Source organism: Rhipicephalus microplus, chromosome X (assembly GCF_043290135.1).
Source record: "Rhipicephalus microplus isolate Deutch F79 chromosome X, USDA_Rmic, whole genome shotgun sequence".
NCBI lineage: Eukaryota > Metazoa > Arthropoda > Arachnida > Ixodida > Ixodidae > Rhipicephalus > Rhipicephalus microplus.
The window spans coordinates 315,276,933-315,291,004 of record NC_134710.1 but is presented as its reverse complement, the minus strand read 5'-3'; the positions used below and the strand labels follow the sequence as shown (position 1 = coordinate 315,291,004).

Here is a 14,072-nt window from a genome sequence, read left to right as displayed (position 1 = left end):
CGCAACGGGATGCAGGTCAATAGCGCATGTGACTGTTGATCCACAGGGAAACGATAAGGGTTCGGGGGTCTGATTTAACGCAGTAAGAAAAGCAGACCCCTAAAAAAACAAACCAGGCCTGGAATGATAAGAATGCCTCGACTTACCATGTGTCCATAAGGAAGCAGAAGCACGTCGCCATCCACAATGTTGATGCAATTAACGCTAATTACTTGTTCGCGGGATGGCCAAAGAACATAATCTGAAGTGGTGACTAAGTGAATGCGCTCTTCGTGCTCCGATGCAGAAGAGTCAGTGGAATGGAGGTGGATGAGGCGCTGATGACAAGACATAGAAGCGCATGCAGAGGACAGGAAATTCTTCCCCAAAATGAGTTCGTGGGTGCACTCACGGGGAACTGCAACGGCAATATTTTCTCGAAGGCGATGTCTCGCGGAAAGCTTTTTTTTTTCTTTTTCATCTACAGCTGGAGTTCTTTCTTTGCCAAATGCTCTTGTTAGACTCGCTATTTAACGACTTTTCTCTAGAAGAAAGCCTCGAGGAATATTGAGAGTCTAAGGAGTAAAAGCTGCATGGTGTCGGTTGCTGTATGCCTCGCGCCCCAAATGAGCGAGCCACCGCTTGGGTCCTCCGGGGCAATCGGCACTGAAATTTGAACACTTGTTAGCGCGTCAAGGCTGTTTTATAGAATGTGGCCGTTTCAAGAAGCTGCTACAGTTTTGTTGTGAGGCAGGATTCAGGCGACCATAAAAACTCGTCTTGGGATTGGTTATCCTCGGCTTGCCTGATTGGTCCGTATAAGCCGTCTTCTAATTGGTGCGAAACAGTAGTCTTCCGCGCGGTCCACGCATCCGTGGATGCTGGAAAACCCTATTTAGGCAGTGACTCAGGCTCTTTTTGGGGTGAGTGGACTCGGGGTCCACAGCGCATCTCACCACCGGAAACCAGTTATGCAAGCCGAGGAGTATGCCGTCATTTTTCATGTTTTGTATTCGTGACTTGATGCACTGTGTAAATTTAAGTTGTATTTGATATATAAACTCCCGATGAGTGCTCCCCGAAATCATCGTGTCGATTTGTCATCGCTTGCCTGTGCGGAACTGCTCCCAATCGTCTTCGTCTGGATGGTCTTCAGATGTGTCTAGCTTAAACAACCCCGAAGTTTCGCTACAATATGATGAAAAATACCGTCAATGAGAACACGAACTGTTCACTAGGTGAGTGGGCGAGTAATGACGTTCGTCGCAGGACGGAGAAACGGGCCCGCGCAAGGTGTTGTGACTTTGCGGAGACGGAAGCAAACGTCGGAGCAAATAGTCGAAATAGCAGCCCCAGTATCTACTAGAGCTTCACGCGTATACCTTCTACTAACACTTTTAACAAGTTCGATGGTTTGTCTGGAGGAATTGCTGGCAATCGGGTGGATGCCATTGCCCATCCTAAAACTGCCTTGGGCAGTTTTCCGAGTGGGCATTCAGAACATTGAAGGCGGGTCGCACAGGCGACACGGAACGGCGATTGGGAGATGGTGAGCGGCGGCGAGACTCACGGGAGTTCACAGACAGACCCTTACTGTAAGGTTGAGAGGGCGAACGCTGAAAGGAAGACCGGTAAGGCGTGCGCTGGTAGTTCATGAGTGGACTGAAGCCTCCGCGTTCCTCTGGAGCGTAGCAACGTTGCTCGTCCTGTTGGCGTCTTCAGCAAAAGCGAGATATGTGACCTCTATAGGCACAGTAATAACAGATTGGGCGAGCAGGACGTGGCATGGTGTAATACGGCTGTGGGCGCATCGGTGGTGACACTGAAGCCACAGGCACATGGCCACCTGGTGTAGGCGCTGGGATAGTGGTGGGTGCTGAGAGCGCTGCAACGTCGGCGTACGTGGGCACCTGACGAGGTTTGGGTTCGGAGGAACAAGGTAGATGTGACGTAGATGCAATCTCTTGCCTAATGATTTCCCGCAAGTTGGTTGGAGTTGAGGCTAAACTAGATGGTGGAGTGCAGGAAGAGCAGCACCCATGAAGCTCCTCACGAACGATGTCGCGGACCAGGGCACAGATGTCGAGGGCTGTAGGAAGGAGAATGTCCGAGGTATCATGGCAGAGACGAAGAGACTGAAGTTCGTCTAGTCTCTGGCAAATGGTGATGATATCTAGAGTCACGGTAGGATTTTGCGACGAAAGGGTGTTGAATGCGACGGTATCTATGCCTTTGATAATATGGCGTATTTGGTCGCTAGAAGCATAAATGAGATTACACGCTTCCCCAAGGCAAGAACATCCTCAATATACGAGGTGTATGAGGTGTACGAGTTGAATGCATTCAGCGAGTTTCTTTGCTGCTGCTTCAGCGCGAACACTGGGGGAAGCAAAAGTCTGACGAAGCTGCCGTGCGAACGTGTCCCAGTCGGGAAGACCTTGAAAGTGGTTTCGAAATCAGGTTGTGGCAACATCAGTCACGTAGAAAGGTAGCATACATAATTTGTGTAGAGTGTCTTACCTGTTCAACTGGCTGACGAGGTCGTGGGTGAGTAGCCATTCTTCAACGTCAGCCCCTTTGAGACCCGAGAATACTGGCGGATCACACAGGTGGCTGTGGATGGCCAGGGTCGACGGCGGAGGCTGCACTGGGTCGGTGGTGTTGGATGAACCAGGACTCTCTTTCACTGCCATGGCAGGTGGCAGTAAACGATGACCCGAGCGGAGCTCCAGTGGTAACGTGCGAGAGGATTTGAGGATCGAGAAGCACCGTCCACCACTTATGAGGAAGAGCTTTAATCGAGACGAGCTCGAGCTGGCACACACGGATGATGGTATCTACAAATGAGGAAATTGTAGAAATGATGACACGTCTAATTGATAAAAAAGAGTCGGTGACTGCGCTCACACTATTGCCTTATACCGTGGCCATAAAGTTTCTCACAAATATACCTAGGTAAAAGTGTGGTGCCACTGTCAATGCGAATTTTATAAGGGGCCCCGTTTGAGTGCTGGAATTATGGTTTAAATGTCTGCGAAGCTTGTGATGTCTTTTGTATAGCGATGCTTCGGCTCGAAGGCGCATAATAGTGCGTAAATAAAGCTTCTCAGATCCACCTATAAACAAAAAAAGTTTATAGGTGGATCTCACCTACGTCTTTTATATTTAAAAATAAAAGCCCACCTACCTTGACGGCACAACTAACCAGCAAAAGAAAGAAACAGACGACATAAAAGTGGCGTAGCGAACGCTCGCTTTGTCTTCCACCTTCATACGTTCGTTGTGTATGGTGGAAGTTGCACAACCTGACCTAATTGCGTAGCTCTCGGGCTACCACAATCACGGTTTCCTGGCCACGCAGCCTTGGTGGTATCCACCATAAAAACACAGCATTGACGACAACGCGTAATTTTTTTGGACATGGGGACTTGAGGGAGGAATCCCCGGAACATCTGCAGTTAGTTATTCCAGGACGCGGCCTGTTTTCTTTTTCCGCAGATGGCAACGGCGCAGTTCGCCTGCCGGGAATGCAGCATGCAGCTCAGCGCACCCGTGTCTTACATGGACCACCTGAAGAGCCCGAAGCATCAGAAAAAAGTTCAAGCCCACAGACTGTTAGTTGAAATGGCCACGGGTGGGAGCCCGGTGAACAGCAGCCCTGATGTCATAACAACAATCGATCCTTCCACCGCGGGGCAACCGTCGCCCCAGGTCGCTTCGATGCCCTTTGTCTGGAAGATATGTGTTGTGGCCATGAACTGCGAAGACGACCTAATCGCTCACACTAACGGCAAAAAGCATCAAAATACTTTACAGAGGGAAGAAGTCCTGAGGCAGCTCGCCTCTGCCGAGTTCTCGTCGCGGCCTTCGGCCGTGACATCACCGCCTACGACATCGCCATCATCGGCGACGGCGCCGCCAATGTCTTCACCGATGTCGACCATGTCAGAGTGACTACAGAAGTGGCAGGAACAGAACGGCGAAGCGATCGACCTGTCTTGCCAAGTCTGCGGCATCGTGCTGTTCGAGAACGTCGGCTACAAGTTCGAGCATCTAGAGACCGAAACACATCGCAAGAAGAAGATGTAAGTCACTGGAGAGCGGACGTTCGCAACCAATGCCTAAACCTGAAGTTAAGTAATGAGCTTCTGGAAGTAGAGAGTGACCCGAAATGACGACGTTAACGGTGCATCTGGAAAGTGACCGTGGCGGCACTTGTGCGAAGTTTGTCTTTTGTATTCTGCGGGAAGATGGGAACATACATTTTATTCATTAAATCTTTTTCGCTGCCTAGCATTGTTTTCTGCCATTCTTTATTGTCGTACTCAAAGGAGTGGTCGATAAATTGTTGTGATTGATTGTGATCGGACCATTCCGGTCTGCCTGCCAGGTTTAGCAGTCGTTGGTTACTTCTTACGCCTCATAAAATTGTACATCAATGCAGAAGGTTTCAGTGGTAAATAAGACACGTTTCTGTGTATAAACAAAATAAATAACTTATTACGTTCTCTTTTATCAACAAGTCAATCATTTTAACATGAATTCAGATACATCTTGATGGTATACAAATCTGGGTTAAACTCGAAGCTGACATGTCCCGCCATTCCCTTGAATCCAGCAGCTCACTAGCGCCAGATTTTCCTCGAGGTAAGTTTGTGAGAAACTTTATGACCATGGCTTGTTATCCTCTGTTGGACGTAAAGCAGTGAATGTTGACAGCTGTGAAGCGAAGGAGAAAGGGCCTGTGTACAAAAAAGGGTGCATGAGAAAATGACATGCTTCGCTTGTAAGGTTTTTCTAGCCGCGCATGACGGAAATATTGGCGGTGATTAGTCCACAGCAATGTTTTATATCCACAGGCTGTGTTTTCTCATCAAGCCCGAGAGGCGTACATCACCTATCAGGCTGAAAAAATTATTACAGAGACGTTAAAACAGGCAATCAAAGGTAATCAGAACAACCTGTGATGAAGATATCTTCTTAACTGCATAAATGGAGAAAGCGAAGGTGTGAGAAAAAACAAACAGAAATTAATTCGAAACAACCCTGCCTGACCTCAATTAAAGAGTAAAGCACGCAGAAAACATGTTCGAATGTCGATTTTGAAATAAGAACACACTTCTTAGACACGGACAGAAAGACAGGGACACGTGTCCGTGTCTGAATAGTGCGCCCTTATTTCAAAACCATAATGTATCACCAACTCGCCCAATCAACCATATTGATTGTAGAATAGATAAAAATGGCAAATAATAACTTATCAAAGGCAATGCGAACCCCGGCAAACAGCTCCTGTCTAGGCACCCTCACGAAGTAATTTTGCAATAACACACCCGAAACGAATAAATACCCGAATGAGAAGAAAACGCCCCAGACGCGCGGCTCCTCCTGTTGGAAAAGCGGGTGGTCCTTCCCGCGCGCCCCCACTGCTAGGCCCATCTCGGTCTCCAGCCTCGTTATGCCTAATCGTTATAACCTCTTGGTCGACATTTCGCGTGAGAATTGACAGTTATGAGTGGGGATGGGGTGTTCATGAAAGCCCCAGCCGGCGCGCCTCGAAACGGGCCCGTTGCCCAGCTCTGCTTGAGAGAGAGCATCTGGTGCACGCAGCACGCGCTCTCCCATGGCGGGACGCGGAGACTTGCCCTACGAAGGATACATACGGAGCCACGCGACGAGGCGTAGCAGGTCAGTAAGTGGTTTTGCGATCGGCTAGTAAGGGGGGAAATAAATGTATATAAAGGTGAATAAGACTGACTGAGGACGGTGTGTATGCACCACGCACCTCTCCCGCTGCTCTTGTGCAAAGAAGGAAGAGGGGTCCAGATAGGGGTTGAAACCCATCGTGGCAGCTCAGAATTGAGGTCGGGTAGATGGGGACCCGAGCAGTGGTGGGAAGGAAACAAATACAGCCACGCATGCAAGGTGATAGCTGAAGGCATGCCGAAAATAATTCGTGCTTGTTAACACATCATCAGGCGCGCGGGGTCGCTTCCCCGTCCCAGCAGCAATTCAACTTGGAAGGGGACGGCGAGAGCAGGGGAACGAGGCGAGATCTGTTTTTGCTGGGACAGCCAGAATGACACGGGAAGTTACATCGAGCAAATGCTGCGGGCCCGCCTGTGGCGGTCGCTCGCGCCTAAAAAAGGAAGTGTTGAGCACGTGCCCAGTGGCACATGCGCGTCGATGCGCCAACGCCTCTGGCCCTTGCGACGTCGCCCGAGCGCGCGTACCCCAACCGTATGCTAAAGTACATCGCCTGCACGCCATATGAACGCCGCCGAGTGCGGCTTTGTTGCGGTGAAAGTCGGATCAGATATTGCAGATCTGATGGCGGGTAATGGTTTTAAAGCTTGTCCGAGAGGTTGGATGACTTCGGTCCGTAAGTAAATTTCTCACTGGCAGCTCCATGAAATTTGGGATCCATTTAAGCAGACACTGTTTAACAGCACCAGCTGCTAAATGCAGTTTTGGTTTACTCCAGTTCCCCCCCCCCCCTTCCACATATTGAGATTCAGAGCTCTAGGGTAGATTGTGTATTAGCGTGTGCACGATGGAGTAAACAGTGGTGAACAATTCTCATTTTAATAAATTACTGCGTCACTGGAAATGGCAAAATCACACAATTAGGCAAATGGTGAAACTGTTTATTCTGCACAATGAAACTTGATCCTTCTGAAGCCCATAGGGAAGTGAAACAAACGAGGTAGCACTCTTCGGGTAGATCGGAAGGGTTGAAAGGGTTGACTAAAAGGACCAGAAAAGCACGGACAACAAAGTAGGCCCTTTTTGCACGCCAGAAAACGCCGGTTGTGGTCTCAAAGGCCAGTCATTGAAAAGTTGATACGACAAACAAAGAATGTTCTCAGTTAAAGTAGTACAAACATCACATAAACATGTGCAATCAGCTGGTTCAATCAAAACACAACCCACATATATCTAACAAATAATGGGCAACAATTATTCGCAAGCGCCCACATTCGAACACTCGTGAATATTCGAAAACAGCTTTAGTCCTTTCAATGTCATCGGCTTGACGAGTTTCTTCAAAATTACAGTAGCACTAATGAATTGTTATTTTAAGTCTGATCAGATGTTTACTCGGAGACACTTTTAAAAACTTTTCGCTGCTTCCACAGTATCATCTCTCAACCCTTCAACACCAATTGACCAAACTACATCCCAAAACAACACGTCTTCTCTGGTCGACCGAATCAAGCTGTGACTTAAACATACCTGATAGATTCACTGAGTCACTGACCTTCCGTCGCTGAACGCTTATATCAGGTTGCCCCTTGGTTCGCGAATATTCCACATGTCTCCTCTGCTCACAGCCCAGTGTATGCCCGAGGAAAGTCGCGCCCTTTCTAGCAGATGCGCTTCGGATTGCGCCCGGGTTTGCGAAGCTTCTACATCCCTCATTTGTAGCACATCGAAAGCTTCGAGAAATAGCGAGATACTTCTTGCAGTTTCGTCTGTGGAGTCGGATGCGCAGCGTTGATTTCGAGAACTTCCTCAATTTTGCGCGGCAGCTATAAACGAAAGCACGCCTATCTCCACCAGGCGCCTTTGGCGGTATACTTTCGCTCCCAGAGACGCCATGATTTGTTTTGAACTGCCAAGGCGTGCCTCGCTAGCATGGCATGCAGGAGCTCTGGGAGTTTGAAAAGCGAAAAAGCGCCTATGCACGCTATGCCACCTTATAAAATGTCATCTGGATACCACTGCGCTGTCATCTGATGCGCTAACAACCAGCGCAAGAAGAAGAAATTGCTAAGCACTGCCTTTGAAGTTCACGACGCATCGCGGGAATCGTGCCGGTGTGGTGTTTTGCGATCGCACAGATTTCCGTCCACAACGGAAAACGCTGAGCTCTACCGCCTTAAGATATAATCGCAATCTACAGAATAAACTACGAGCCCAGTGAAGTGTACGAGTAAGTATTGCGTTTATTCAAAGCGCGACTCCAGCTGTTCCAATTTACAGCAATGATTTGCGCGTAGTATGCCTGTATTATGCAGCACCAAACAATTGCCCTACTCTTTCGCAGGCCGCATGTCAATAATAGGATATACGTATTACGACTCACGCATGGATGCAGGCACCACCCATGTTTAGTACAACTGTAACGGCCTACTATCGCGATGCAAAGGGACGTGAACGGCGTGGAAATTATGGCTTTCGTTTCGGTCGAACTGCGACATGCCTTAACTGTCAAGGGCGAATCTACGTGTGCAAAAGCTGGCGTCAACGTAGCATTTTGAAATCTTGTCCTAGCTGGCACTTTTGCAACACGTGTGTGTTCCGAGAGCCCGGCAGAACTGGCAATTCAAACACATGTGGCGCACGAGCGTAAGGTGGAGCGAGATTCTAGCGCTACGTTGACAGCGACTTACAGCGCAAATTCTCTCTCGTCACCGCCAAAACACGCCGCCGTTAACGCTTTCCGCTGATCGTGTTTCTTTCAGTCGGATAATACGTACTTGATCAAGTTGCTTCCGCAGTCTGCACGTGCTGCAGACCTTCCAGACTGTCGAGAAAGGAGAAATTCCAGTAAAGGAACAAGATTACAACCCCACTCGGGTTGTGAAGTTTCGCGTTTGATTTGCAGAGCGTCTGCTCGCGTGGCAATTGAGAGTGTTGCTTTGCCGCGCTTGCAACAGATGGCGCCACGCTCTTTTCTATGTGGCAGCAAGCACGGAGCTCGCTGTGTACTGGTGTATAGACTATTTAATAGAGAGGTTTCAGGGCTGCCGTGTTGGGCTGTTAATCCTTGTGTTTCGCACATTTATCAACCAAAAGAACAGTGTTAGGTAAACGCATAAAAATAAAAACAGTTGAGTTAGTGCATTTGATGTTTGATAACGAATTTAATTACTATCACAATATAAAAAAACGACTTAGCAGTCCAAAATGGCGGTGCTCATATGTCTTAGGTAAAGTAGTTTACAGTCTCTCTCGGTGGCGTCTTATGCGGAGAGGGGGAAGGATGCGCTTTCGGTGCCATTTTCTTTATTTGTGAATCCCTCAGTACATGTTTACATTATAAATGGGAGGTGAAGAAGTACAGTTGAGCAAGAAATAAATGCAGGAGTATGTAAAAACGTTACCATGAAAATAAATATAATGGTAAATTTTTACATGCAAGGAGTACACTTTATTAAAAGACAACTGAATTCAAACCACAAAGAATACACTAAACAGCCAATAACTCTTACGCCGGTTAGCACAATCTACGATTGCGAGTTTATTAGGGCATTCTTCAAACGAGTGGGGTCGGTGAGGCTTACTATTGATGCAGGTAGGTTATTCCAATCTACTGAGGTCTTAAGGAGAAATGATTGTGAACATGCCAAGGTGTTAGGAGGAGGTACACAGATCTTGTGCACGTGATCATGGCGAGCTGATTAGTACGGTATTTGATATTCGTTTTTTCGGAGTGTGCGCTCTGCCATGGCTAACTAGGGGCACAGGTATTTCTTGCCGTCGCTTGGAATTGGTGACGCATGCCCAATTACGCACTGGTTTGTGACACAAAGCAAACATTTCATATAGAGAGAACGGTGACTTTGCCACACATTTTTTATAGCCGTTTGAATGGGCATAGGCTTGGGCATGAAACATTTCAGATCCTTATTTACTAATTCATATATTGCTTTTTGTCCACTCGTTCAACTTCCGAACTGCTGGTATAGAATCGTTCGAACGACGTAAAGAAGAAAGTTTCGCCATCAGGACTCGCGAGGGCTTACACGTTGACGCGTTGCTATTCACGGGTGATTTATATATCCTGCCTTCATGCGCACCGCAAATCAGCAGTGACCTGTGCAAGAGCACGATAAATTCGCGGCAAAGCTGTATACCGGGCACTATGAACGAACCCGTCTCTATACTTTCCATGAGAAACCTGTATTGAGTATCCGACGTGGGAGGAGGGGGTCAGACTTGGCCGCAGGCGGCTCTTTTGCTCCGGGCCAAGAATCGGTAATTGCATGCACGCAAGAGGAGGAGAAACGGGGGTTTGCTTCTAAAAAAAGAAAGTGGCGCGCAAGCGGGGCGCAAAGTAAATAAATACGGAACCTCCTTTATTCCCATTATGGAGAGACGTATACGGGCGAGAAGACGCGCAAAATAAGCACAAAAGTGAGAGAAGTCTGTTAACAGGAGAGAAAAGCGAGATGGGGTTTAAATGGTGTACACAGGAAGGAGGCACAGAATGAAATCAAGTCATTCGCAGTGCATAGAGAGAGAGAAAAAGAGAGGGCGGATAGAAAGAGAGAGCAAACGGCAGCCTGCCTTCGTTACCAATGCCTGGCGACGGCGCCGCGTAGGAAGTGGCTGGGATGGAAAATTTGGTTTAAGTCGAGCTAACGCGCTATGTTTGATTCAGATGCGCTGAACTGGGAAGAGGGGGGGGGGCGAAAAGAGAGGATGAAGGTTGGCAGTGCCTGCTTTCCACCTCGGTTGGAGAAGGCGAGAATGGTAGTCAGAGCAAGAAAGCCAGTGTTAGGATCAAAGCAGGAAGGGTGTGAGAAAGAAATAAAAAAATACTGGAGGAAAGGGCGATGGCAGTGCACAAAACGCGCGTGTCTAGCTCGGAAGGGAAAAGCAGAAGAGAGGAAAGGTGCCGCGGATGGGGAATTGATTTGCGAGACAATTAGAGCGACGAGGGGTGTGCGGTACTCAGGGCGCCGCCGGGCTCGAGTGAAGGTCCAATTTAAATTCGCTCTAATTATCACCCTCAAGCTGTGAAGCCAAATCAATGGACCAGAGAGAGCGCAAACGGAAAAGTAGAGGGTGTGCGTAAGCGGGACCAAGCCGTCAGGGAGGGCATTCGTCCTGCTAAAGGAGCCGGTAGGAGTGCGGAGGAAAAAAAAGGAGAATCAAAGAAAGAGAATGGCACGATTTCACGATTTTGTAAAGAGGGCTACAATCAACTTGGGGCATTCCTGTTTGTTCCTGAATGGCTTGTTTTGGTTTAGCCTCTTTCTGTTCGTTATCGTTGTGACAGTGAGACGACAGCGTTGCACAGCGTTATTTACGCGCTCCCACCAAAAATTATATTTTGTGTGATTGAAACGCGTCTTGGCGTAGTTTGAGAGCGCCTCATGGCATGGTCAAGGATGCCTCTTTTATTATACAATGCACGAACGTACGAATTTTACAATGACCACTTTTATTCACTAATATATGCATACAGCTGTTTAACAGTGCGATAGAAACGTATAGAATAAAGATGATTTCTCGTATACTAGGTTGCTCATTGAAACTTTTGCTTCGTTGTCCCAAAGTGCTGCCCCTCCGTGGCTTTCTAGTGGCTGTGGTACTCGGCTACAGACCTGCAGGTTGCTGGATCGAATCCCGGCTGTACCAGCTGCATTTTCGATGCAGGCGAAAATGCTGTAGGCCCGTGTGCTCAGATATGAGTGCTCGTTAAAGAACCCCAGGTTGTCGAAATTGCCTGAGCCCCCCACTACGGCGTATCTCATAATCATATGGTGGTTTTGGGACGTTAAATCCAATCAATCAATCAATCAATCAATCAATCAATCAATCAATCAATCAATCAATCAATCAATCAATCAATCAATCAGAGCAATCAGCATTGAGGAACTGTGTGTTTTGGCACAGGAAAAGTGCTTGCGTAATGTTATTCGATAGAAATAAAGCATGCACACTTCCAATTACTCGTTAAAGAACCCCAGGTTGTCGAAATTGCCTGAGCCCCCCACTACGGCGTATCTCATAATCATATGGTGGTTTTGGGACGTTAAATCCTATCAATCAATCAATCAATCAATCAATCAATCAATCAATCAATCAATCAATCAATCAATCAATCAATCAGAGCAATCAGCATTGAGGAACTGTGTGTTTTGGCACAGGAAAAGTGCTTGCGTAATGTTATTCGATAGAAATAAAGCATGCACACTTCCAATTACTCGTTAAAGAACCCCAGGTTGTCGAAATTGCCTGAGCCCCCCACTACGGCGTATCTCATAATCATATGGTGGTTTTGGGACGTTAAATCCTATCAATCAATCAATCAATCAATCAATCAATCAATCAATCAATCAATCAATCAATCAGAGCAATCAGCATTGAGGAACTGTGTGTTTTGGCACAGGAAAAGTGCTTGCGTAATGTTATTCGATAGAAATAAAGCATGCACACTTCCAATTACAAGTTATCTTAAAAAAATTACACCACTCTATTTTGTGCGAGAAGCGAGCTGCAAGACTGATCACCTCATATTTTTGTTACGTTACTTTCCTTGTCGACGTTGGGATTTGAGAGTCCATTCATGTTTCGTCTTGTTGTTCAGCACATCAGCAAAAAAAGGACAAGGTTAAAATGTTCTTACGTTAGTATTGCGCAAGCATGTATAAACTCAGTATGGTCATATTTCTGACAAGCACTCGGCGTGACATCAGATACATTGATAGACAGACCGTCGAAATGGTCGAAAGTGTCGTTGTTACAATGCGCAGCTCTGACATCGCTCGAGGCTATAGGTCATGAGCTGAGGGAAGCTAAAGAAATGCTGTACGCATTGGAAAGTTCATGTCGACTTTACGGGAAACACACTTACCATTGATGTCCTAACTCTTAGCTAATTATGACAACTTCAAAATTGCCTCACAGCTTGCAAGTATGCATGTAGACTCTTTCATTCTTTCATTAAGAACACATGTGGTGCAATGAATTTACCATGAAATTTTAAAGCTACTTTGATAGTCGCTTTCGAGTCAGCAATGCTATATTCAGCCAAATACGTAATTGTTTCAGCCACTGCGTCCACTGAGCAGCTGTACATGACAATGCACTACAATGCTCCCTGCATGAAACTCGTCGATTTAGGGTGGAGCATACGACCCATGCTTTCAATTACGCTCTCTCTGGCTTTTGTCACGTCAGCGTAATATTGGCTCATCCACCAGAGGCAACATGGCAATTAGAAGGCCGGTCGTTAGGGACATGATGATTTCCAGGAATTACGCATACCGTTTGCACTTGAAGTTGTGATGTTGCGTTTTATTCTCTGAAAACTGCGCAATAATTTTGGTATATTTTAGTGACTTCTAGCGACTTACATCAAATTTTGATGCGTAGAATTTTATTACGCCAAGTAAACGAACGTATGCCCAATGAGAAGCTGGGACAAAGCGTTCCTTAGCACGTCGTGAGCAGAAAAAGAGAAACGGTGCAAGGTGGTCGTAGAGAAATATACTTTTGTAAAGAGTGCCCACTCAAGCCTTTTCGCAGACGACCAAGGAAGGGTCTGAACAACCGCTATATAGCGTACCCAAGCTTGCTTCTACTCGTTAATCAACACATGTAATAGCCACCCCAGGAGGACCACAAAAACCCAGGCTTGGCATCAAAATTTTTCAAACAAAGAAGTTTATTGATTTGTGCAATTAGCCAAGTCGACTCTCGTGTTCCGCTGAAGAAATTTGATGCGCTGCCAGAAAAATCAGAAATATCTGACTGTGTTGCCTTTTTGCAATTATTTTGCACCAATGTACTGGGTTTATATTTGCTGTGCGTGTATTCTATTGTGAAAGCAGGGGTGTGTAGCCTAGTAGTGAAGACACTGGCTTTGAGAGCATCGCGGTACGGGTTCTTATCCCAGCACCAGAAAGAAAAAAAAATTCTTGTTTATTTATGCCGAAGACATTATGAGTGTCACCAGCCGCTTGTGGCACTGAAATGAAAGCATCGCAGGGTTGCCCCGCCGTGGTGGTCTAGTGGCTCAGGAGAGTTGCTTGTTGGGCAAGTTAATACATACTTGACTACAAAAGCCACAAAACGTAGATATCGGGAAAAGCAGAGCAGCGGAAACAGAGACACAGAGCAGAGACGTGGTTTTACACGCCACGTCTCTGCTATCTGTCTCTGTTTCCGCTGCTCTGCTTTTAAAGGCGATAGTCTTTCTTGGGGACCTTTGACGCAAAAGTTTTGGTCTGTCTGTCTGTCTGTGCATTTGTCTGTTCACTCTTAACGGCGCTGGGTGCTTGAAACGGTCAACCCCATTCGTAGCGCCCACCAATGTTGCTCAAGGTTTATCATTCATACTTGTGCAATTGTCA

The 14,072-nt window shown here is 47.0% G+C and overlaps 1 protein-coding gene across 3 annotated transcripts in view; it reads right to left on the bottom strand.

The window, feature by feature from the left end:
• The window catches only part of LOC119162364 (uncharacterized), a 67,145-nt gene extending 64,335 nt beyond the window's left edge, over positions 1-2,810 (bottom strand). For all 3 annotated transcript variants that reach the window (XM_075879519.1, XM_075879517.1, XM_075879518.1), the window contains exon 1: positions 2,500-2,810. In XM_075879519.1, coding sequence (XP_075735634.1) covers positions 2,500-2,672 — 173 coding nt within the window. In that variant the 5' untranslated portion in view covers positions 2,673-2,810. The remainder of the gene's footprint in view (positions 1-2,499) is intronic.
• Positions 2,811-14,072: the final 11,262 nt, after the last annotated feature.